Here is a 23,701-nt window from a genome sequence, read left to right on the forward strand (position 1 = left end):
AGGGGTCATAGACCTCATTAATCCTCGACTGGTTCTAGATGTAGGCTTTCCAGTCCTCCTTGTCTGGTTAGTACAGCATTGGGAAACATTGGCACAGACCTTTGTTGCACATATTTCTGTCTCTTTTGTTGTTCCTGGCTCAGTGGCAGAGCATCTGCTTTGCATGCAGACGGTCCCAGGTTCAATCCCTGGCATCTCCCAGTAGGGCTGGGAATTTCCCATGTCTGAAATCCTGGAGAGCCACTGCATGTCCATGTGGGCAATACTGAGCTAGGTGGACCAACTATTTGACACATTATGCTCCTGGGCTCCTTCTGGGAGGAAGGGTGGGATATAAATTTAATAAATAAAATAAATATAAGCTAGCTTCCCATGTTCTTCCGAGACCTTATGGCTCCCTCATGAGTCTGGATTTGTTGGGAAGCTAAAGAGGATCAGAAATGGAAGCACAAGTAGGAAAAGGCTGAATTCTTTCCTTCCTTCAGTGTAATGATCCCCAAGTCTGCAATTTTCAAAGCCCTTGCACAGGTTTTACGCAGTTATATGCTGCAATTTTGGCGCAAGACTGTTTATAGTACAGCAAAGACCAGCCCTTATACATCATTTGCAAAACAGTATTCCTTGTGTTTTGTGAAAGCAATAACTCAGAATATGGGAATGCACAAGTTATCCATGGCCCTTTTGTCTCCTGAGGATTTTTCTGAAATAGCCTTCCTTGTCAAACTGGTTACTCAACCCACCCTCCACATGTTAACATTGTAAAAGTGTGTGGGAAGTTTCAGCATGGAGGGGGTGTTTTCCTTCCTTCCTTCCTTCCTTCCTTCCTTCCTTCCTTCCTTCCTTCCTTCCTTCCTTCCTTCCTCTCATTTTTAGTCTCTCCAACCTGAGCTGTGCTTTGACCTTTGCAGACCAGAATCCACTGCTACTTATAGCGTCTCTTGCCCTTCTGTCCAACCTCTTTCCCCAGCCTACAAAATGAGGAGGTTTGGCCTTTTAGTAAAAGCGTTTTCCGTGAAACTCTTTTGCCCCCTGCGCTGAATGGGTGTAGGGTGGAAGAATTTCTACAGACCAGCTTATTGTTCCCCACCCCTCCTCCCCTTCAGCAGTTTCAGATGCATTACGCATGAACGCATTCATTTTTGGAGACAGCTCCCCGGATCAAAAGGCTCACACAGTTTCCCAGTGTGAACGAGTCTCATCTGGGAGAATTACTGTATCAGCTCAGGCTAACTCACAGATCTCATTAAACAAACTGAGCAGTGGTAGCTTTTCTGAAGCACTTGGAGGAGCCACTATGGCGACAGGTGCAGGGGGGGGGGTGGCATTCACACAACACATCTTTCTCATTAGGGGGTTGTTCCTGTGATAGGATTCCCTTGGGAAACTATGCTGTGGAAACTGTACATTCACAAGAATTGCGCACTGACATTCACCAAAGACAGACATTTTCCTGAGCCAGCTTTGGCTTGTTGAAAATGCTGGGGAGGGGAAGCTGTTCTGTGACAACATCCTTTTTATTTTAATGACACTTATCTGTGGCAGTGGAATTCGCTGCCACAAGATATGCATGGAGGCCACCAGCTCATGATGGTTTTACAAGGAGATTGGGCAAATTCTTGGGAGGATAAGACTCTCAAATGCTGACTGGTCATGATGGCTGTGTGCTACCTCCAGGATCAGAGGTAGCAGGCCTCTAAATACCATTTGTTGGGGAACATGAATGGGGAGAGTGCTGTTGCTTGTGGGCTACCCATTGGCATCTGGATAGCCACAGTGGAAAACAGGATGGGCCTTTGGTATGTTCCAGTAGGGCTCTTCTTACATTCTTAGGCCGCATCTGCACTATACATTTAAAGCAGTATCATACCACTTTAAAGAGTCATGGCTTCCCTCAAACAATCCTGAGAGCTGTGGCTTGTTAAGACTGCGGCGGGTGGTTAGGAGACTCCTATCCCCCTCGCAGAGCTCCCGTTCCCAGAGTGGTTTAACAATAAATCCCTCTTCTCAGAGAACTTTGGGGATTAAAGCTCTGTGAAGGGGATAGGGGTCTCCTAACAACTCTTAGCACCGTCAACAAACTACAGCTCCCAGGATTCTTTGGGGGAATCATATTTTATGAAAATTCTATTGATGAGGGGAAACTGTGTTGTGCATATAATTTTCTCAATTTGCCACTTTCCATGTATGTGCTTAAATTATATTTTGATTCTGAAATACCATTCCAGAACATACGTGTGTGTGTGTAGCTGCACAACAGTTTGCCTGAAGCCGCCTTATGATGCACGTGAGCGTTGCTCAATCTTATTTCTTTTCCAAAACACAAAAGGTCCATGTTCAACTGGTCCAGTCATCATTCTCTCATCTCCCTGTCCCATCCCCAAGGAACCATGGGAACCTGGGTGCAGCCAGGTTGGGCCTTAGGATGGGAGGGTGGCACTCCCATTCAGTGATCCACGGCAGCGTTGGGGCATGCAGCCCAACCCTGCTGCGGATCACGAGAGGGTGCTCCCAGGCACCCTCCCAACACAGATAGTGCGGGCTTCAATAAGCCCGCACGCACGCCCCACCTATCTCTCTTGTTAGTGTGAATGCCATGCACTCTGTGTGCGTATGCCTGCCATCACCCAAGATCCCAGCAGGGTCTTCCCTAAGGGGCTAATGTCCCCACTGCCATCTTTGCTTATTAGCCACCTGTATGGAGGCGGTGTTGGGCTACAGTGCCGTAGGCCCGAGGCAGGCTGGTGCCAACCCTTCTCTGTTTCTTGAAGATGTTTAAACGTTGGCCATCTTGAGCATTTTTATTTCCCCTCCCCCATTTATCTGGAGCTCGGCTGATGACATCAGGCACTGTCAATAATAACACTTCCATGGCTTACAACATTCCAGTATAAACCGCTACAGAGGAACTCATAAAAGCCCAATGGGAACAATAGTAGGCTGCTCCTGTGTCTCCCCAGCGCCTTCTCTGAGCACAAAGCATTTATTGTGAGGTGACATTTCACTGAGATCAGATGCTTCCTTCTCCTCCCCCCACTTCCCTAAATGCTGAGAATCCAAACACCCTATTTAACAGCCTCTAGTTTTTTGTTTTTTTAAAGAAATGCTTAGATCGGTGGCAAAACTCCAGAATATATTGTCTGTTATTTGTGATTTATTAATTAGACTCCCCTCCGGGTTTTCCTTCTGTGCTGTTTTTAAAATGTACTTGGCACTGGAGAAATTCAAACAGTTTGGCTTGGAAAGAAACCTCTGTTCCAGATGCTCAGTGATTTTGATGACTATACCGAGTGACACACGCACATGCACCCCCCATCTCCTCTCGCTTTCCGGATGGTCCCATTTAAACAGCGGCCTCCTGGGCTGTATTGGTGGCAGATAATGAGGATTTTAACCTCCTTAATCATGCTGGCCAGAGGTGGGACTGGGGAGAAGCATCTTTGGCTTAAAAAGTGCATGATAAAAATGTCCATCGTCAGCAAGGCCTCTGTGGTTTTTGTGGCTTTTTAAAAGTTCTCAGACTGAGCTAGCAATCCGTCCTGCAGAACCATTTGGGCAGGATTAGCAGCCATGGAATTATTCAGTGACAATTCACTTTGAATTCATCTGTGCAGGACTGAACTCAGAATCTTCTTGTGGTGTTGCCCGTGTGCTCCAACAGCCTCCATTTCTTGTTTATCTCTTGTTTCCTGTAGCCTCTCCTTGGTAAAATCATGGAGCCTGATTTGCCTTTTGAGGACTTTAAAAAAATAAAAACAATTCTGTGAGAGCTTCTGTTTGCCGTTCTTCCGGTTTTAGACCTCACCTTTAGAACTTACATCCGTGAGTGGTAGAAGGGCACATGTGTGGGTGCATACCACTCATGTGCTCTGTGACACCTGTATGGACATTAAGGTGTGCAGCCAGCTATATCCGATTGCTGCAACTGGTGAGGTTCGTTTTGAACTGTTTAATATGTTATAGGACAATCATTTTTTCTAATGATTCTTTTAATTGCTTTAGAAATAATGTGATGAAGTGGTTAGTCAGACAAAGGCCATATCTGCGCCTTACATTTAAGCAGTATCATACTGCTTTAACAGTCATGGCTTCCACCAAAGTAATTGGGAATTGTAGTCTGTAAAGGGTGCTGTTAGAAGACCCCTATTCCCCTCAAAGAGCTACAATTCCCGGAGTGGTTTAATAGTCAATCACTCTTCTCAGGGAACTTTGGGAATTGTAGATCTGTGAGAGGAATAGCTGTCTCCTAACTCTCAGCACCCTTAACAAGCTACAGTTCCCAGGATGCTTTGTGGGAAGCAATGACTGTTTAACGTGGTATGATACTGCTTTAAATGTACAGTATGGATGTGGCTTAGGACAGTGGAGACCTGGGTCCATGTCCTCATTCAACTTTGAGGCTCACTGGGAGACGTTGGGCCAATCACCATCTTTCACCCTAACTTACCTCATAAGATTGTGAGCTCCATGGAAGAAAGTTGGGATGTCATCAATCAGTGCAGGACAGTTTACTGCAGAGAAAATGAATATAGTGTACATAAACTTCAAAAAAGTGCAAGTGTGTGTGGAAATGTGTGCAGTGTGTGGAGATGTGAAGACAGGGGCACTGAATACAAGTGAGAAAGTATGTCCTCAGAGCTGTTCCGCAGAGTATATGCAGAAGAATGAGTTACTAGAATCCTGGGATAGTGAAGCAGACCATAGATGAGAACTTCAGGTAAGGGGTGCCATTTTTTTTTAATACTCCCACACTTGGGGAGAAAAACCCACACACAACATAACTTCTCCTTCCATGTAGATAACTAGCATATCAGGCAGAAAAGTTTAGCATAGGCCTCTCTCTGATGTGCTAGGTAGCTATATTGGGGGAAAGCCATAGCTCGGTGGTAGAACATCTGCTTTGCATGCAGAAGGTCTCAGATTCAATCCCTGGCATCTCCAAGTAGGGCTGGGACAGAGCCCTGTCTGGAAACCTGGAGACCCACTGCCAGTCAGCATCAGTAGTACTGAGCTAGATAGGCCAATGGTCTGACTCTGTACAGAGTTGTGAAGGCCCAGGGGGGGAAATGGAAAAAAATCAGAAAAAGATTTCCCCCCCCTGGGATTTCCCAGTTTTTCTGGAAAAAAACCTGTCCCCCCCCCATTTTTCCAGGCCTTCATATCTCTAACTCTATCTGAGGCAGCTTCCTTTGTTCCTAAGTAACTGTGTATTTATTTATTATATTTATACCCCACCTTTCCTTCTAAGGACCTCAAGGTGGCATACACAGTTCCCCCCCCTCCCCATTTTATCCTCACAACAACCCTGTGAGGTTAGGCTGAGAGTCGGTGACTGGCCCAAAGTCACCCAGTGATCATCATAGCTGAGTAAGGATTGGAAACCCGGTCTCCCAGCTGCTGTTCTAACCCTCTAACCACTCCACCCACTGGCTATATACATAAGAACATAGAGATGGTTTTTTTTTTTAAAGAAGTGGAAGATCATTCACAAATGCTAGCATCCACCAAAGTAGCGCTGTCCCACATTCTGCCACCTCATTCTGCCTAATGCATGACTTTTCTCTTCAAGAGAGAATTAGATACAAACCTGTGTGCACTGATGTCCCCATTACCCTCTATTTTTCTCAGATGGGTTGCCTTGTTATCATTTGCATGGATTGCATAACAGGCTTTTGTTGCAGGGCAGGAGGTGGGGGGGGGGCTTCATTAGAGGACCCAGACGCAGACTGGAGAGGAAAACTGGGGAAGAATGCAAGCACAGGGGCGGCAAAAACAATTAGCACCACTCCAGCTTTTCTTTTTCTTCCCCACCCCCACCCCTCCTTAAAACCCACTTTGTGCCAGGAAGCCTGCCTTATGGGGACATGACATCATGAGCAAGAACCACATGATCTCTGGATTTCTGGCAGACTACTTCCTTTTTAATTCCTTGAGCTGATTTGGCTGGGTGGCTTTTCGGAGCAAATCTGAAGCATTTCTATTCCCAGCTTGCAAAGGTGACATTGTGACGAACAGAGTCAGGGTGCCCCGTACAGACACTTGGGTGTCTGAAAAGCTCTGGACTGGAGGCTGCTCCAGTGGTTACGTAGGAACAGTCTCTCTCGAAACATGACTGGTTCGAAGATGGTGGGAGGGGGAGGATTTTCCTTTGCCTTCTCTTGTCGCATTCAGGAGACGTGAAGCCTCTTGGATAGAAAGCTAAAGTCTCCAGAGCACTCCATCTAAGGACTGGAGATAATTATGTATACACATACCATCCCTCTTAAATAAACACAGCCAGTTTCCTCTCTATATCTGCATGTAACAATGCAGACAATTCAGCGTAGAGCTTGTTAAAGCCAAAGCACATCTCAGGGAAAAAAATGGTGGGTAAATCTGACTCAGATACATGAAGGGAATGCCTACACTGTAAATATTGTTTAAGTGGTCCCCCCTCCCCAAGAATACTAAAAATTGTACATTACTCTGGTGAGGTGTTGAGAGTTTTCAGAAAAGGGCAACCAAACTATCAGTGGGCTGAAGCAACTCCCCTGTGCAGAAAGGTTACAACATTTGGGGCTTTTTAGTTCAATATGAGAGAGTGATAGAGGTGTATACAATTATAAATGGTGTGGAGAAAGTAGATAGAGAGAGGTTTTTCTCCCCTCATAGTACTAGAAACCCAGGGCCATCCAGTGAAGCTGAATGTTGGAAGATTCAGGAAAGACAAAATGAGGTGCTCCCTCATGTAGCACATAGTTAAATTATGAAATGTGCTCCCACAAGATATAGTGATGTCTATCAACTTGGACAGCTTTGCAGCAGGATGCAGAGAGTAGGAATAAATGGACAGTTCTCCTAATGGAGGGCTGTAGTAAGTGGATTCTCCAAGGATCGGTATTGGGACCTGTGCTTTTTAATTTGTTCATAAACAATCTAGAGTTAAGGGGTGAGCAGCAAGGTGGCCAAGTTCGCTGATGATACAAAATTGTTCAGAGTGGTTAAAACAAAAAGGATTGTAAACAGCTCCAACAGGACCTTTCCAAACTGAGGGAATGGGCAGTAAAATGGCAAATGCAATTCAATGTAAACAAGTGTACAGTTATGCATATTGGAGCAAAAAAAATATTAATTTCACATATGCGCTTATGAGGTCTGAATCGGTGGTGACTGACCAGGAACGAGACCTTGGGATCATAGTGGATAGCTCAATGAAGATGTTGGCCAATGTGTGGCAGCTGTGAAAAAGGCAAATTCCACACTAGGGATCATTAGGAAAGGTACTGAAAATAAAATGGCCCAAATGCTTTTATATAAGTCTTTGTTGGGATCACTTTTGGAATACTATGTACAGTTCTGGTGGCCTCACTTCAAAAAGGATAATTGTAGAGTTGGAAAAGGATCAAAGAGGGCAACCAAGATGATAAAGGTGGTGGAGCGACTCCCCTATGAGGAAATTTTGCAGCATTTGAGGCTTTTTAGTTTAGAGAAAAGGCGAGTCAGAGATGACACAATAGAATCATAGAATAGTAGAGTTGGGAGGGGCCTATAAGGCCATTAAGTCCAACCCCCTGCTCAATGCAAGAATCCAAATCAAAGCATTCCCGACAGATGGCTGTCCAGCTGCCTCTTGAATGCCTCCAGTGTTGGAGAGCCCACTGCCTCTCTAGGTAATTGGTTCCATTGTCATATGGCTCTAACAGTTAGGATGTTTTTCCTGATGTTCAGTTGAAATCTGGCTTCCAGCAGCTTGAGCCCATTAATCCGTGTCCTGCACTCTGGGACGATTGAGAAGAGATCCTGGCCCTCCTCCGTGTGATGGCCTTAAAGATTTGTAAGATAATGTATGGCATGGAGATAGTGGATAGAGATAAGTTTTTTCCATGTCCTGTAACACTAGTGGATGTGCAATAAAGCTGAATCCTGGGAGATTCAGGACAGACAAAAGAAAGTACTTCTTCATGCAGCACATAGTTAAGCTATGGAACTTGCTCCCAGAGGAGGCAGTGATGGCCACCAACTTGGACGACTTTAAAAGAGGGTTAGACAAATTCGTGGAGGACAGCAGTATCAAAGGCTGTTATGCACGATGGCTGTGCCCTGCCTCCACAGTCGGAGGCAGTATGCTTCTGAATACCACTTGCTGGAAACTGGGGGGGAGGGGGAGTGCTCTTTGCACTCAGGTCCTGCATGCTGGCTTCCCATGGGCATCTGGTTTACCGCTGTGAGTACAGGATGTTGGACTAGATGGGCCCTTGGCTGTATCCAGCAGGGCTGTTCTTAAGCTCTTATGGGAATGAGTATTGAACCAGTTTATAGTTTAGATATGCCCAAAGAGCTATGAAGGAGAAACCATTAGGCTAGGATATCAGTTTGCTGTGTGTTGTGGCTGCACATAAGAGCATAAGAAGAGCCTGCTGGATCAGGCCAGTGGGCCATCTAGTCCAGCATCCTGTTCTCACAGTGGCCAACCAGATGGCCTAATGGGAAGCCTGCAGGCAGGACCCTGAGCATAAGAGCAGTGTCCCATTCTGCAGTTTATAGCAACCAGCAGCCTGGCTGGGAGTCCATAGTCTGTGAGTTCAAATCCCCGCTCGTGTCTCCTGGGTGTCAAGGGCCAGCTAAAGATCACCCCCACGTGCCCTGCCGCCTGTGCAGCCGTGGGCAAGCTGCATAGTCCCAAAGAGCCCAGTTGCCCCCCAGCTGGCAGTTGCGGACAAGGAAGAGGCTGCCTTGTGCAGCTGTGGGAAGCTGAGCAGGCCCTAGTCAGCAGGGGAGGACTAGCCTCAGAGGGAGGCAATGGTAAACCCCCTCTGAATACCACTTACCATAAAAACCCTGTTCATAGGGTAGCCATAAGTCGGGATCGACTTGAAGGCAGTCCATTTCCATTTCAGTCAGAAGCATACTGTCTCCAACCTTAAAGGTGCCACTTAGGCTAATTGGTTCTAGTTATTTTCAGTTAGTAGTTTGCTCTAGCCATGTTACTCCCCAGTCCAAATGCCATGAAGCTGTGACTGGATCTAACTCTACCTTAGCAGAGAAATTTTGTTATATCTTTTCTTTTTTTGAACTTCTGTTTCTTTTTGTCCAGAGCAGCAATCAGTTATTCCAAGCAGTCTTAACTTGACAAATTCTGCAATGGCCTGAAAAGTGTCCTGGCCAAACTGGGTATCCTAAAAGTAATTTGGCAGGATAATCCAAGCTTGAAAGAAGGAGGGTGCAGCTTGTAAACTCATCAGCACTTCTTTGCTGACAGTATCCAGAAGGGGCAGCTGTGTTAGCCTGTTGCAGAAAAAACAATAAAAGAGTCTTGTGGCACCTTAAAGATTAACACATTTTATTCTGGCATAAACTTGCATGGACTAGAGTTGCACTTGATGAAGTGAACCATAGTCCCCATGAACTTATGCCATAATAAATGTGTTAGTCTTTAAGGTGCTACAAGACTCTTTGTTATCCTTTGCTGATGCTGCATACCTGCAAGGTTACAATGCTAAGCAGGACTGCTCATAGCACCAATTAAAAAAAAAGTATGCCAAGGGAACCCAAATTCTGAGGACGAAATAGGGCGTTCTTTCAACATTTCCCATAAATTTGCTCCAGCTGCATTCTTCATTTTATACCTTATTTTAGCCTCTTTTTCAGTAGTTTTTTAAAAATAGTAATGCTGTTATAACAGGGAAGAAATTGATTAAGTGGAAGGCAAGTGATAGTATGGGTGAGAGAAAAAAGACCTAGAGAATGTTAGAGGGGTGTGTGTGTGCGCACGTGCGTATGCATATATATTGCAGCAGAGTGCAGAAATAACTGGTCTGTTAAGACTGGCAATTAAAAGAATGAAGAAACTTAAGGTTTATTACTACAAAGAGGGAAAGTCATACATGCTGAAACAGCCTTGTGGCCTGCACTCAGGGAGCCATTACTAACTAACTGAGAACAAAGGCAGAAAGAGAAGGGAGGAAGGAGAGAAGCAAAACCTGCAAAAACAACAAACACATTAGAGGAAGAATCAGCAGAGGGAAGAATGGATTGCTTTTCTGTCTGTCCCCCTCCCCCTGGTTAGAGTCACTTGTAACATATGTTGGTGCTTTACTCCCAAGAGAGAAAAGGTGTATAAGATTGGGAGCAAAGTTGCTCCATCAACAACCTCCATCTAGTGCCAACTTGCAGATTAAGCAAGTTTCCTTGCTCCCATTGGAGGCTGGGAGGATGAAGCACCTAGTCTAGATTCCAGAAAGACTTCCAATTTCTTGGTTTAAACAACCAGCTGAGACCATGCCATGGTATACACCTGGGCAACACCCAGGTGTGATTTGCAAAGTCTGCTTTGGGACAAGCACCAAGAGGGACTGAATGGACTTGTATTAGAAGTTAAGGAGGCCTCAAAAAAAGAAAACCAACCCTTCAGTTTTCATTTTTGAAACATACAAATTCAAAGCATACGAATCCCTCAAAAACTGTGTTATGTTGATTGGATTATAAAACAACAAGAAGGTCTGGTGGTTTTGTTTTGTTTTGTTGGCCCAAGTAAATGATCAAGAAGAGATAGTGCTTCTCTTCAGCAATTCCCAGTGGAATGTGAATGGAGGACTGAAGATTGAAATCATTATTGTGGAGGCAGGATTGTCTTGTAATTAACCCTTTGACTAAATCTGTGGTTTTATAAAAATCAAAACTGAGATCATTGCTTCAGCAATTTAGGCCATTCAACTCTGGCTGATTCTAACGAGTGCAATTCATCATGTTTTCTTTCTGATCTGGAAGAGAGAGATCTGATAGACATAGCCAGAGCTGCGACACCCACGCATAAGGAGGAGAAAGTTAAGGAGATCTCAAGTGTTACGAAAGTTGGGAGTGTGATGGAAGAGAATAAAAAGGGTTGGTGGATTTATTTTCCAAGGTATGCAAAAGCAGAGCAAAATTCGGAGGGAAGACTAGTTTCCAAAAAGAGAATTAGAAAGCCAAAAAATGGGTAGAACCAGACCATGCATGTGTGCCTCACTCTGCTCTGAAATGGGCATTCTGTGCTCATACAAGGGAAGATAATGTGTTCCATTTTCTTTTACGTATTGGGGATTATCGTTGCCCCTTAAAGAAAGGCCCTGCTGCCTCTTTATTCCCCAAAAGGAAACAGACTCAGAAAAGCAGAGGAGAGAGTTTAGCAGCATCTGAGATCTTCCTCATGGCTTAGCTAAGCTTCAGCAGCACCCCAAGAAACCCTTTCCTCCTTACCCTTCTCCCTGTGAAAGACAAAGACTCCCATTACAGCCAGATGCAGGGGCAGGGCAAAGTAAGCCCCATCACACATGCCTGAGGTCCGAGTGCTTGCAAGCCAGGCAGAAAGATCTCCTGCCTACCTTGCAAAGAGGTGGGAGCCTGGCCACCCAGGCCTGACAGCTTCCCTACCCCACCCCCCACATCTGGAGAGAAGCAGGGCCAAGCTCACTACAAGGCCATCCACCGGAGGAAAAAAGCCAGCTGTGTGCCAGCCAGGCCAGCCCCTGGTCACCAGCTGGCCAACTTCCATCCACTTGCCCACCTGTCTGTTCATTCATTCTCTGAGGAGCCTGGAATATTTGGTGATTATTATTATTTATTATATTTATGTCCCATCCTTCCTCCCGAAGGAGCCCAGGTGGCAAATGCAGAAACAATAAAATAATTGAAACATCTTAAAGCATCTAAAAACAATTCCAATACAGATGCAGACTAAGAAAGATCTTTACTTAAGAGACTTGTTGGAAGAGGAATCGGCTTTGGGTTGTGCAGTTGGTGTTGGGTTCTTGCAGTAGCATATGTTCATTTGTAACAAACGGGAAGTTTGCTTGGTTATTGGGAAGGAAGCAGGAAACTACTTAGTAAATGTGTACTTTTTAAAAGAAAAACCCTTAGGATCCTGGCAACAATCCTTACTTAAGGATAATCATTTGGCAGTGTGTATTTAACTTTGGCTGATCTTAATGTGAAAATGTGCTATTAATTTGTATGTTCAGAGGACATTGAGTAAATAATTTTGGGATTTTAGCAATAACTACATAATCTTTTATGGTTGATTCCAGTAAGAAGGAAATATGCACTTATTTTTTCTCTGTTCTGAGCACACTGCAGAATTTATTTTGGGTTTTTGCAATATTTTATGACTGAGTACGTGCTAGAAAACACAATTAACAATATCATATTTCTGAGAATTGTTCATTTATTATGGCTTTTGCAATAGAATTTTAGTGGACTATTTAAAGGGGAAAGTGCAATCACATTCTCAAGTGGTAATTTTCAGAACCTTAGGTAGCAATCATGTACCCACTTACCTGGGAGTAAGTCCCATAAAACTCAGTAGGGCTTATTTTTTAGTGTATGTGCATAGGCTTGCACTGTTAAGGATCAGTTTAATAGAAGCTTTGTGTAATCTATATTTCATTGATTCATATAATAAGGCTCCTCTAGAAAGTGATCCACTAGAATTTATATAAACTTTTTAAAAATAAGGCATTAGTATGATGAGATATGTAGCTGAATGGCTATACCCTCACTTTAGATGGCTGATTCATCCATAAATGAACTCAGAGTAGACCCAGTGAAAACAGTGGACTTCCATCCGTTTCAGTGAGTCTATTCTGAGTATGACTAAAATTGGATGTCACCTGGTGCATTTGAAAAGTTCTTTATTTCTATGTACTTGATGTGTTTAACAAATGCTTAGATATATATATAAAAATGTAAGTTATTGGTCTGAAGCTAAGACAATTTGTGTCCATCTCATATAGGGGCATACTGTTATATCCTGGTGCATAAAGGAGATTATAAAATCCTGACAGGGATTTTTAGCACAAAGATTGGGAATTATTGGTAATTGCATAGGAATTTTTTTTTATTCATTTATGCAACTTATAGACTACCAACGAATTACAGTGAGTACTAAGGCTCTGGACAACATAAATTAAATAAAATTCCTCAAAAGACATGAGAGAACAGATAACTTTTAACTAGGTGACAATCTCAAAAAGTAGTAGGTGTTTGTGTCTCCTGGGGAAGACAATTATACAGTTGGAGTGCCACTATCTTGCCTGCATAGCCCATTGCAAACTGAGCCACACCTGTGCATAAGACAATGCCCCCTCCCACTGACCTCAGCTGATCAAAAACACAATATCATTGAAGAATATCAAAAAGCTAATGAATATGATTGATACTGCTGTATTATGAATGGCCCGTTTGTTTTTGATGTGGAGAAGGCCTTTCATAGAATGGAATGGTCCTATCTCTTTGAAGTCATGGAGAAGTTTGATCTGGATAGAAATTTCTGTAGATGAATCTCCAGTAGCTAAAAAAAGTACTAAGAATTTGCCGGAGGGGGGGCATGATGCTTCTGGTACACCAGATCAACTGGTTTAGCACCCTGATTCCATCCAAAGATTGTTGGAGTTGGTATAATTTGGCATAGGAATATGTTGATATACAGTTAAGGACTTTGATATGGTTAACTCAGATGGAACCATCTTCCTTACTAAGAAAAAAAGGATGCCTTCTCAGGTTTTGTAATCTTCAAATAGATATGAGAACTCAGTATATCCAAATACCTTGCCTTTGGCAGCAGTTATCAAAGACCTGATGTTCAACTTAAATAACAGACTGGGAAACATTTATATATGGGAAGATAAGGGGATAGATAATTACAAAGGACTGCTTGATGAGGATAGTCATGTTAGTATCTTTTCTTTTTAATAAAGCAGGACTACAGCTCAGCGTCAAGAAGACTAAAGTAATGACAACAGATGATTTATGTAACTTTAAAGTTGACGATGAGGACAATGACCTTGTCAAGGATTATCAATACCTGGGCACAGTCATTAACCAAAATGGAGACAATAGTCAAGAAATCAGAAGAAGGCTAGGACTGGGGAGGGCAGCTGGAAGAGAACTAGAAAAGGTCCTCAAATGCAAAGGTATATCACTGAACTCTAAGATCAGGATCATTCAGATGATGGTATTCCCAATCTCTATGTATAGGTGTGAAAGTTGGACAGTGAAAAAAGCGGATAAGAGAAAAATCAACTCATTTGAAATGTGGTGTTGGAGGAGAGCTTTGTAGATACCATGGACTGCGAAAAAGACAAATAATTGGGTGTTAGAACAAATTAAACCAGAACTATCACTAGAAGCTAAAATGATGAAACTGAGGTTATCATACTTTGGACACATCATGAGAAGACATGATTCACTAGAAAAGACAATAATTCTGTGAAAAACAGAAGGGAGTAGAAAAAGAGGAAGGCCAAAGAAGAGATGGATTGATTCCATCAAGGAAGCCACAGCCCTGAACTTACAAGATCTGAACAGGGTGGTTTATAACAGATGCTATTGGAGGTTGCTGATTCATAGGGTCGCCATAAGTCGTAATCGACTTGAAGGCATATAACAACAAATCTACAAGGAACAGTTTCAGTTGCTCAAAAGAGAAGTGGGGGCCTTGAGCTGCGGCCTTCTCCCCTTTCTTTCCCCAGAATGCTTCAGAGTCCCATGGTGCTCCAGAGACATTCTTCCTAGGAAAGGAAAAAGGTGGGGTGGTTGAAGGCTCATAATTTTTCTTGCTGCCTTTCCAGGAAAGAAAAAGGAAGGAGACCTTGTCACTTCCTGGTGGGTTTGTAGGATGCAGGGAGAAATCTAGGGGAATTTTTCCTGTTATTTGGGGGGTGTCCTGGATGTACTTTGGGAAGGATGTACCTTACCTGGTTTTTCTTTTTGTTTCTTTGTTGGGGTAGATGTGGGTTTGTTCGTTTGGGGAGCGTTTAGCCTGCCCCTTTTTGTTGTTTTTAGGGGGGTTGCCTGTTGTGTGTTTTTGGGGGGGAGGATTGTGTGTGCGTGTGTGTTCCCAGGATTCTTTGGGGAAAGCCATGACTGTAAAATAGTATGATACTGTTTTAAATGTATAGTGCGAATGGAGCCTTAAAAAACTAGCACATCAAGGAGATGGGTGGTAGCTCAACCCTCTCCTTCCTGTCAAAGTTTTCTACTTGAATGGAGATTTTTATATATACTTAAGGAAGAAAAAAAAAACAGATCTCTTCCCTGCAGTCTGACATGGTACATCCCTTCTACCAGCTCAGAACTCTTAACACCTCATTCTGCACAGCAAGTGGGCCTCCATCTCTCTCTCCTCTGGAGCTAATTCTCCAACCATTTGTTTTCTTTTATTTAGATTATTTAGATTTATATTCCGCCCTTCTTCTCAAAGGAGCTCAAGGCAGCAAACACACAAAAAAGGTAAAGCAGTATAATTACAAATAAAATAAAAGCCTATCTTAAGCATCTAAAAAAAAAAATCTCATGCCTTCACAGCTACTAATTTCAAGGTTGCCATGGCCAGTACCTTCCAGCCATCAAACGCCTGGGTAAACAGGAATGTTTTTAAATTCTTCCTGAATGGTAACCGTGAGGGAGACCTCATCTGGGAGGGCATTCCACAAAAGGGGATTAATTTTCAATCTCCTTCTTTCCTGCCTTCCATTTCTACAGTTTAATGTATATTGTGAGACTATAGTGTGTGTGTGCGTGCGTGCGTAGCTACAATGGTGTCATGGAGGGGGAACGCAGAGGGCAACAGTGTCTTTCAGAGCAGGAGCAATAATGACATCATCTGGCAGAGTACCAGGGCAATTGACAAACCCTCCTTGCTCTGGGAAGTAAATGAGGTGATAAGGAGGCTTTCAAGTTTTGCTATTGTTTGCCATAGGTTAGCATACAGGAAGTCAGAGAATGAGGAAAATAATCAAGCTGGGGGGAGGAAGTTGGTACTTTTTTCTTTATCTTTGATGGGATTCTTGCTTCATGCTAGCATTTTAAAGGGTGGCATTTCTTCTTAAAAGCTAAAATTTGCATTTCAGCTGATCAAAGGTATTTTGTTAAAGCTCAAGGTGTTTTTTACAAATTGAATTTATTCTGTAAGCATACAACTGTAAAATATACAGTTGATCTTAACACATTCGTTGTTATTCTGTTTATGGAGATGGGTGGTCGAGGATCCCACTGCTTTCTGATTTTTCGGGTTCTCCTTGGAGGCATGTCTATGGGGACCAACAGGATAATCTCTTGCTCTTCAAAATTTACCATTACACCACTGATCACCTATTGCTGTTTTGCATAAGGCCTAAAACAAGCGAGGAGACATTCAGTTTGAGACAAAACGATCAGCTGTGTGAAAACTGTGGATTCTCATTCCTTATCTGGTCTGATGTTGGCATTCATAAATGCAAAAAAAAAAAAAGTTAATAGAAGAATTATATCTCTCCAATCCATGAGGATTGTCTGCCCCTTGTAGCCCCAGAAATTATATTTGCATGTTTCCTGTACAAATGTGCTTCCTTCTTTTGCGATTGCTGGCTGCTGCTTGAGTTGAATTAATTTTTTTGCTTTTAAGCACTAGATATGTGGGATGCAGGGAAGTCCTACAGCTCAGTGAGAGAGTATCTGCTTTGCAGACAAAAAGGCCAAGTTTCAGTCCCCAGCATCTCCTGTTAGGGCTGGGAATGTCCCCTGTCCAAAACCTTGGAGAATCACTGCCAGTCAAATGTGGGCCAAGGGTCTAACTCTGTATAAGGCAGCTTCCGGTATATATACATAGTGACAAGAAGTAAAGGCAACTCTGATACATCCTTAAGGGGTAGTGAAATAGCCAGCATTGTGTAAGTTTCGAAGAGACTGTACAGCATCTTCCTTCCTACAAAGGAAAAACAAAATAGGATTTGTATCCATCTTCTGTTTAAAATTCTGGGTGGCACCCAGCTAAACAGTTCTGCTAGTGCAAGGACTTTCAGCTGTGCTATGCAACTTCCCCACCCTCTCCTTTCACCTACACAACCCCTAAATCCGTTCCAGGGGTTCCCCCAACCCTCTTACGAGGGGTGGTTACAGGGGCAGGAGAGTGTGGGAATGTTCCATTGGTCATTGCAAAAAGGAACACTGCGCTAGTGAAAGGATGCAGCTCAGTGATGAAGCATCTGCTTTGCATGCAGAAGGTTCCAGGTTCAATCCCCAGCATCTCCAGGTAGGGCTGGGAACACCTTTTCCCTGAAACCCTGGAGAGATGCTACCAGTCAGTGTAGGCAATACTGAGCTAAATGAACCAATGGTGTGACTCAGCATAAGGCACATTCCTGTGTTCCTTACTGTCTAGTTGGATGCCATCCTTGTTTTTGGGGATGGGGGGTACCAGTCAAGGAGATGCCATGAAAGACTGGTGGGGACAACATTTCCACTTGTCTGCCCCCATTAAAAATCTTCAAATCTTTTATTTGGTTTGAGATAACCTGTGCAATGCAGCAGACAAAGGTTAGAATTAAAAATATTGTCACTGTTTACACAAGGCAGCTGTTCAGACAAACACAGAGGGCATTGTGAGAAACTTAGTGCCTCTTTATTGAAGTGCTATAACATCTGTGCGAAGAAATTAGGAAATGGAGTGCTAATAATTGTGAATAAGACACAGAGATGAGATACAGACTGTTCTTGCTGCCTGTCTGTCTGTATAGTGATACAGCACAGGAAAAGCAGAACTGGTGCAGAAATACTCTCTGCGATACCCATTTAAATGCCACCCTTTCTAGGTCCTATACAGAATTTTGCATGCACGGAATTGTAGGATACAGATCCTTCCACCATGACCACCACCAGTCTCTGACTCTGTAATGTGTAGGATTCATGGCTCCCTCCCCCCCCCCATTTGTCTAAACCAGGAATTAAAAAACTGCACCAGTCAATATAATTTACATCAGAGAGCTGTCCCACCGACTTCAGCAAAGCCGCTACGGAAATAAGTGATTCACAGAATTGAAGCTTAGGTAGCATTGCTAGGGAACTGGGTTTGGATGAGATTAGCCAGGCTGCTGGTTCTCATTCATTCATCCCTTCTTCTCTCTCTCCCTCCCTCTCTTTCTGTAGGTGGACGCATCTGTTCCTTTTCCCCTTGCATCGAACAAGTTCAAAGGACCTGCCTGGCTTTGGAGGAACTTGGCTTTACTGAAATTAATACTTTGGAGATCCTACTCAGAGTGTACAATGTTAGGACAATTAGCTTGCAAATCCCTGATCTTGGGAAAACAGCCAAGGATCATGCTAGTGCAGAGTTTGACAGAGGCAACCCATCAAATCAAGATGCCCCGTGTGCTGGTCTTCAGCAGGGAACTGTACAGTTTAAAAGTGCTGTGCCACTCAGGGAAATGGTGGGTCACACTGGATATTTGACCTTTGCTACCAAAAGCCTATTTTAGTTATATACATAGTTACGGCCTCCTTACTGGCCTCCCTCCCGGTCAAGTACTTTTTGCTCGTGAGGCAATTCCATATATAGTCAGATTGAGTAAGATTATGCTTTTGTGTAAATAGCATGCAGGAGCACCAACCAGATCAGCTTCAGCAGTACACTGTCGTTCTGGAACACAGCTTGGCTTGCTGTCAGGTAGGAAGATGGATTAGCAGCTAATAGCTGAGGGTTGGAATTTGCAAAGTAAAAGTCACTTGCTGAGGTGGAAAAAAAAAATGACCACAAGGTTTCTTTGTGCTTTCTGGAATTCCTGCATTGATCCTTCCCTCTAAGAGGGTGTGCAATAGGGAGACTTTGTTTTTGTTTTTATATCTACCGTTAGGGATTTATTTAATATTTGGATTGTTAAAAAAGATTTCAAAAGAGGCCCAGAATTAGTTAGCAGTGCCCCCAAGGAGAGTCCCAGCAATTGTGTGGATCTATATATAGGCATACATGTATACACCCACCTACCCCCAAATAGCATCATACCTGATTTATTATGGTCAGCTGACAGGTATAGAATAGATGTTTCTAGTGGCTGAGTTCACACATAATAAATTAGGAAGCTTGGCTTAATAAACCATAGTGTGCACCATCTGCGATCTGGTGCAACACATCCTAATCGCTCATGCTTCACTCTTCCCTTGGCCAGTGCGTAATCAAACCAGGAAGGGGATAGCTTGCTGTTACACTTGAGTTTAAGATTGTGGTTGGCTTGTCCCTAAAAACTCAAGATTTGTAAGCCAACAACAAACCATGGTTTAAGGTTGACACAATGGGTTAAGGTTGCTTAATTTACCCTAACAAACAAAACAAACCACAATCCCAGGTGCAGATGTAATACTAAACTATCCCTTCCTGGTTTGCTCACCTGCTCACATGAAAGGAGGGGCAAAGCAGGAATGATAGAGGCTGGATGCACCAACAGAGTATAGTTTATTAAGAATTGTTGCATGTGAATGCAGCCATTATCGCATATAATGGCAGGCTGAGATGGTCTGTGTTCATACCATAAATCAGCTGGTTCCACCCCTTGTTAGTGAAGAGCAGGAGTTTAACAAGTATGGCTACTTAATCATATAATCCAACAGATAGCAGGCAATTCCCCCCCAAATTAATGGGGAAAATTCTTTCGGTTTAGAGTACATCATGACACCCAGATGCACACACACGAAGGTGCCCCATTCTCTTCATTGGAGGGATGCAATCCACATACATTCTTTTGCATTTGCAGCTTTGAGTCACCTTCCATTGGAGTGAATGAAGAAGTGCTCACTGGTATAGGAACATCACATGCATAATGCAGCTCCTGTGCCTCTGGATCAGCTGTCAGACTGAAGTATCCCATTAACATCCATCATGATCCTATGGGGCGACTGATTTGCAGAAGTGTGCCCTTAAGGTTGCTATTCTCAAGCCATGTAGCCCAGAGCAGCCTAAATGCATCCATTGATATTCTTCCAAAGCGATTTGGAAGATTAGAATTTAAGGCCATAATCGGCCTAACACAAGAGCAAGGAACCTGTGGCCCTCCAGATGTTGTTGGACTCCAACTCCCATGCACCCCGGCCAGCTTAGTCAATGGTCAGGGATGATGGGAATTGGAGTCCAACAACATCTGGAGAGCCACATGTTCACTATCTCTGCTTAACACTTGCTCTGGGATACTCTCATTGAAGTCACTTCTTGGGAGGAATTCATTTGAGTGTCACCACTTCAGACATAATGTAACTCAAAAAAGCACTGTCAGGATTTTCCTCTTTCAGTAGTAAGTAAGTTGGTAAAACGCTCTTGGACAATACTGTTTGAGGCTACCAGTAAGGGGATGCATGACTGAATGAGTTGTATTAAAGATTCTGTAATAGAGATTCCAGATGCAAAACTAGTTCTTGGAGGGAGAAGGTTAGGCTACAGGTCTTCTTCCTAACAACCAATGTTGAATGGGAGTTTTCTCTATGGAGAGTACTTCAATCTGTTCCCTGCTTGCATCCTGAAATAATAGTATTCATGAACAGTTTTGCCACCTCTCCTGCTCTTTGTGTGAATAAATCCATAGTACAATTGCACATCTGCTTGGTCATAAATAAATGGATAGATTTGTACCAAAAAGCTTATTTGATCTATTTTGTATGTTAGACTGGTATTTACAGATGTCCATTACTGTGAATATTATAAGAATAAACTCTCCCTGGTGTTCATAATCAGCATTTGTGCACTTCACAATCTTATCTGCCCAGGAACTGGATAAAATGCAATCCATCAGGTAAACCTTTTTATCCATTCCAGGCGTAGGCTGATTAGTAGATCTGCCTGAAAATGTGAAACTGGTTTGCCCTTTTCTTGACCAAAAATAAACATGGCTGAGCTTTTAACGGGTTGCAGCCATGGTGCTAATCTATAACAGTTTAACAAAAGTTCCCCCAACCACGACAGCAAAGATAGGACGGCAGAGCAGATTAAAAATTAGGAAAGCAAATCATCCGGGCTTGAGGCTGTTACGTAAGTGTTCCAGGGCTCCAGCTTTCCTCCTCCTCCTCGGAAGGCTGTGGAAGTCTTTATTGCAACCCTGCTCAAAAGTACTTTTGAGGGAAAGCGGGATGGAGGCTGCTGCTGCGTTGTTAATGGGGTAACGACAAGTGTATGCCTTGAAGCAAAGGGAGAACTGCACACACATGTAAGCATACGATCAAGGGAACTAGAACTGGGAGGAGGAGGTGGCTCAGACCTGCAAAGGGAGAGGAAACAAACCGAGCGAATGCCAATTGCCAGGCTCTGCGATGCCTTGCCCTTAGTTCAACACTAGTACAAAGTGCTTCTAGTGCAGCGATAGGGAACATTCTTCAGCCTGAAAGGTGGGTTCCCTTTTGGGCAACCTTTTGGGGGCCATGTACCAGTGGTGGGTGTGGCCAGAGGCAAACATGGGTGGAGCAATGAATGTAAATGTTACCTTTGTACAGGAGGCTAGTTTCTACAGATTCACACCCCTTTCTGTCCTCCATTCAGGCAAGCAAGAGGCAATATCAGAGTTTAAGGGCACATTCTGGCCAGGCAAAAACACTCAAGGAAGGTGCAAGCAGGGCTGGTAAGGGGTGTAGCTGCAGAGGGGATATGTTTTATTGAATTTATGTCCTGCTCTTCCTCCTGAAGGGCCAAATAGAGAGGCGTGGAAGGCCACATTGGGCCTGAGGTTCCCAATCCCTAGGGTACACAAACCACTAATGAGTGAAAATCCCAAATCAATGGGTTGGCAAAGGGCAAGCTGAAATGTTGCACACAGTGGTGCAGACATAGGTTAATTACTGTCTATTTCATATTGCTCTAGCATGTTTATTCAGAAATAAGTAGAGTTCAATGCGACTTACCCTTGAGGAGATGTGTGTGGGATTGCAGTCTTAGCCAGTCTCATACAGCCTCCCTCTGTTGCTCCTGCCTTTGCTGCATTGCAGTGAATTGAAAAATACTGTAATAGGGGGCTGTATTTTCTTTTCCTTTTGCCACGTGACAGAACATCAAACATAGTGGTGTAAAAATGTCAAGCAGGTTTCTCCTCTGTTATTAAAAAGAAGGGGAGATTAATAAAGGTACAGAACAGGGACAGGTTTTAAAAGCTGGCATCCCTAAATGAAAAATGGAAATGGGCTGCCTTCAAGTCAATCCCGACTTACGGCTACCCTATGAATAGGGTGTTCATGGTAAGTGGTATTCAGAGGGAGTTTACCATTGGTTTTCTCTGAGGCTAGTCCTCCCCAGCTGGCTAGGGCCTGCTCAACTTGCACAGGTGGCAGGGAATGTAACCCCTGAACCACTTTATGTGGGGGTGATCTTTAGCTGGCTCTTTACACCCAGGAGACACGAGCAGGGATTTGAACTCACAGACTGGACTCCCAGCCAGGCTCTCCTCCCAAGTGTGCTATACCAGCTGTTCCATCCCTAAATACATAGGTACTTTTCACAGCTGCCTTCAGCTGGGTGGGCTACGTTGCATGTGCATACCTTACAGCAGCTTTCACCCTCCAGGTGTTTTGGACTAAACTCCCATGAGCCTCGGGCAGAGCAGCCATGATGAGAATTGTAATTCAAAGCATCTGGAGGGCACCAGGTTGGCAACAACTGGTTTACTGTGCAGATTCATCTTTCCCCTTGTCGCTTGCTACCTGCTATAATGATGCAGTCAAACTGAGTATTCACATTTCAGCAGTTATGAATGATGGGGCCCAGCACCTAGATTTCACAGCAGAGCAATAGAGGGTGCAACCTGATGTATTTGGTAGCTGTCTTCTTTAATCTCTCACCTAGGCAGCTGTGGCAGTAATGTCATTACCTACAGACAAGTCTCGGCATGCCTGATTTAATTGCAAAGTCTCCTCCGGCATTCCTGATGGAAAGGAAGAATGCCTGCCCCAATGCTGGCCTTTGCTGTGTTAACCACTTCGCTGAAGCTTTTGTCAATCAAGACATACACAAACAGAGGAGCTATGGAAAACTATAATATCTTTTAAGAACACAAGAAGAGCCCTGCTAGATCAGACAAAGGCCCATGTAATCTAGCATCCCGTTCTCACAGTGGCCAACTAGATGCCTATAGGAAGCCCAAAAGCAGGACATGAAGCATTAAAAGCACTCACCCCATGTGTAATCCTCAGTGACTGGTATTCAGAGGTATACAGCCTCTAACAATGGGAGGTACAACATAGCCCTTATGGCTAGCAGCCACTGATAGTCTTATCCTCCATTAATTTGGCTAATCTTTTACAGCCATCCAAGTTGGTGGCCATCACTAAATCTTGCAGGAGAAATTCCATAACTTAACTATGCACTATGTGAAGAAGTACAACCCACAGGGTGTAAGGGGTAGAGATGCAACATTGTATATGCAATACGAACCTAAACTTACTGTTTTAATGACATAAAATGCATTATTATTTTCTGTCAGGCTGTCTATTTATTTATTGAATTTATGGATTTATTGATTGATTTACTTCATCTCAAAGCACTTTCACAATGCAATAAAAACACATAAAATAATTGTGTACAATTTCAAATCCAAGACAGGTATTATGCTATTTGGCATATTTACAAAATTTACAGAATAATCCTATGCATGTTAATTCAAATGTAAGACCTGTTCTTTTCAGTGGAGCTTACCCCTAGGTAAATGTGCAGGTGTCTGTGTGCTGGGGAAGAAATGCTGAGGTCAACCACAAGTCAGGAGCCAGATCAAAATGACAACAGATGGAGAAAACTTGCTTCTTCAAGCTAGATCACAGTCACTAGACAGTTCTCCAACCTTGTACCCTACATATTTTTGTACTACAATCCCCATTTTCCCTAATCATTGGCCACTGACAGGAATTGAAGTCCACAACATCTCATGAGCACCAGATTACGGAAGATTGTATCAGAAGAAGGCCCCATATGATCCTC

At 43.5% G+C, this 23,701-nt stretch overlaps 1 protein-coding gene and 1 long non-coding RNA gene across 4 annotated transcripts in view; one reads left to right on the top strand and one right to left on the bottom strand.

Annotated features, from left to right (window-relative positions):
- TRMT61A (tRNA methyltransferase 61A) overlaps positions 1 to 20,549 on the top strand; it is a 73,715-nt gene extending 53,166 nt beyond the window's left edge. Inside the window, exons 4-5 of one of the 3 annotated variants that reach the window (XM_061612249.1) lie at positions 15,176 to 15,240; positions 17,914 to 20,549. In XM_061612249.1, the coding sequence (XP_061468233.1) occupies positions 15,176 to 15,240; positions 17,914 to 18,216 (368 nt within the window). In that variant the 3' untranslated portion in view covers positions 18,217 to 20,549. The remainder of the gene's footprint in view (positions 1 to 15,175; positions 15,241 to 17,913) is intronic. The other 2 variants (XM_061612251.1, XM_061612250.1) reach the window with 2 other exon arrangements.
- LOC133377706 (uncharacterized) lies at positions 16,606 to 22,507 on the bottom strand. Its single transcript, XR_009760780.1, has 3 exons — positions 22,432 to 22,507; positions 21,640 to 21,826; positions 16,606 to 16,693 (listed from the first exon to the last, which is right to left on the bottom strand). It is a non-coding gene; the product is annotated as an uncharacterized LOC133377706 (long non-coding RNA).
- Between the last annotated feature and the right edge of the window lie 1,194 nt (positions 22,508 to 23,701).

Source organism: Rhineura floridana, chromosome 2 (assembly GCF_030035675.1).
Source record: "Rhineura floridana isolate rRhiFlo1 chromosome 2, rRhiFlo1.hap2, whole genome shotgun sequence".
NCBI lineage: Eukaryota > Metazoa > Chordata > Lepidosauria > Squamata > Rhineuridae > Rhineura > Rhineura floridana.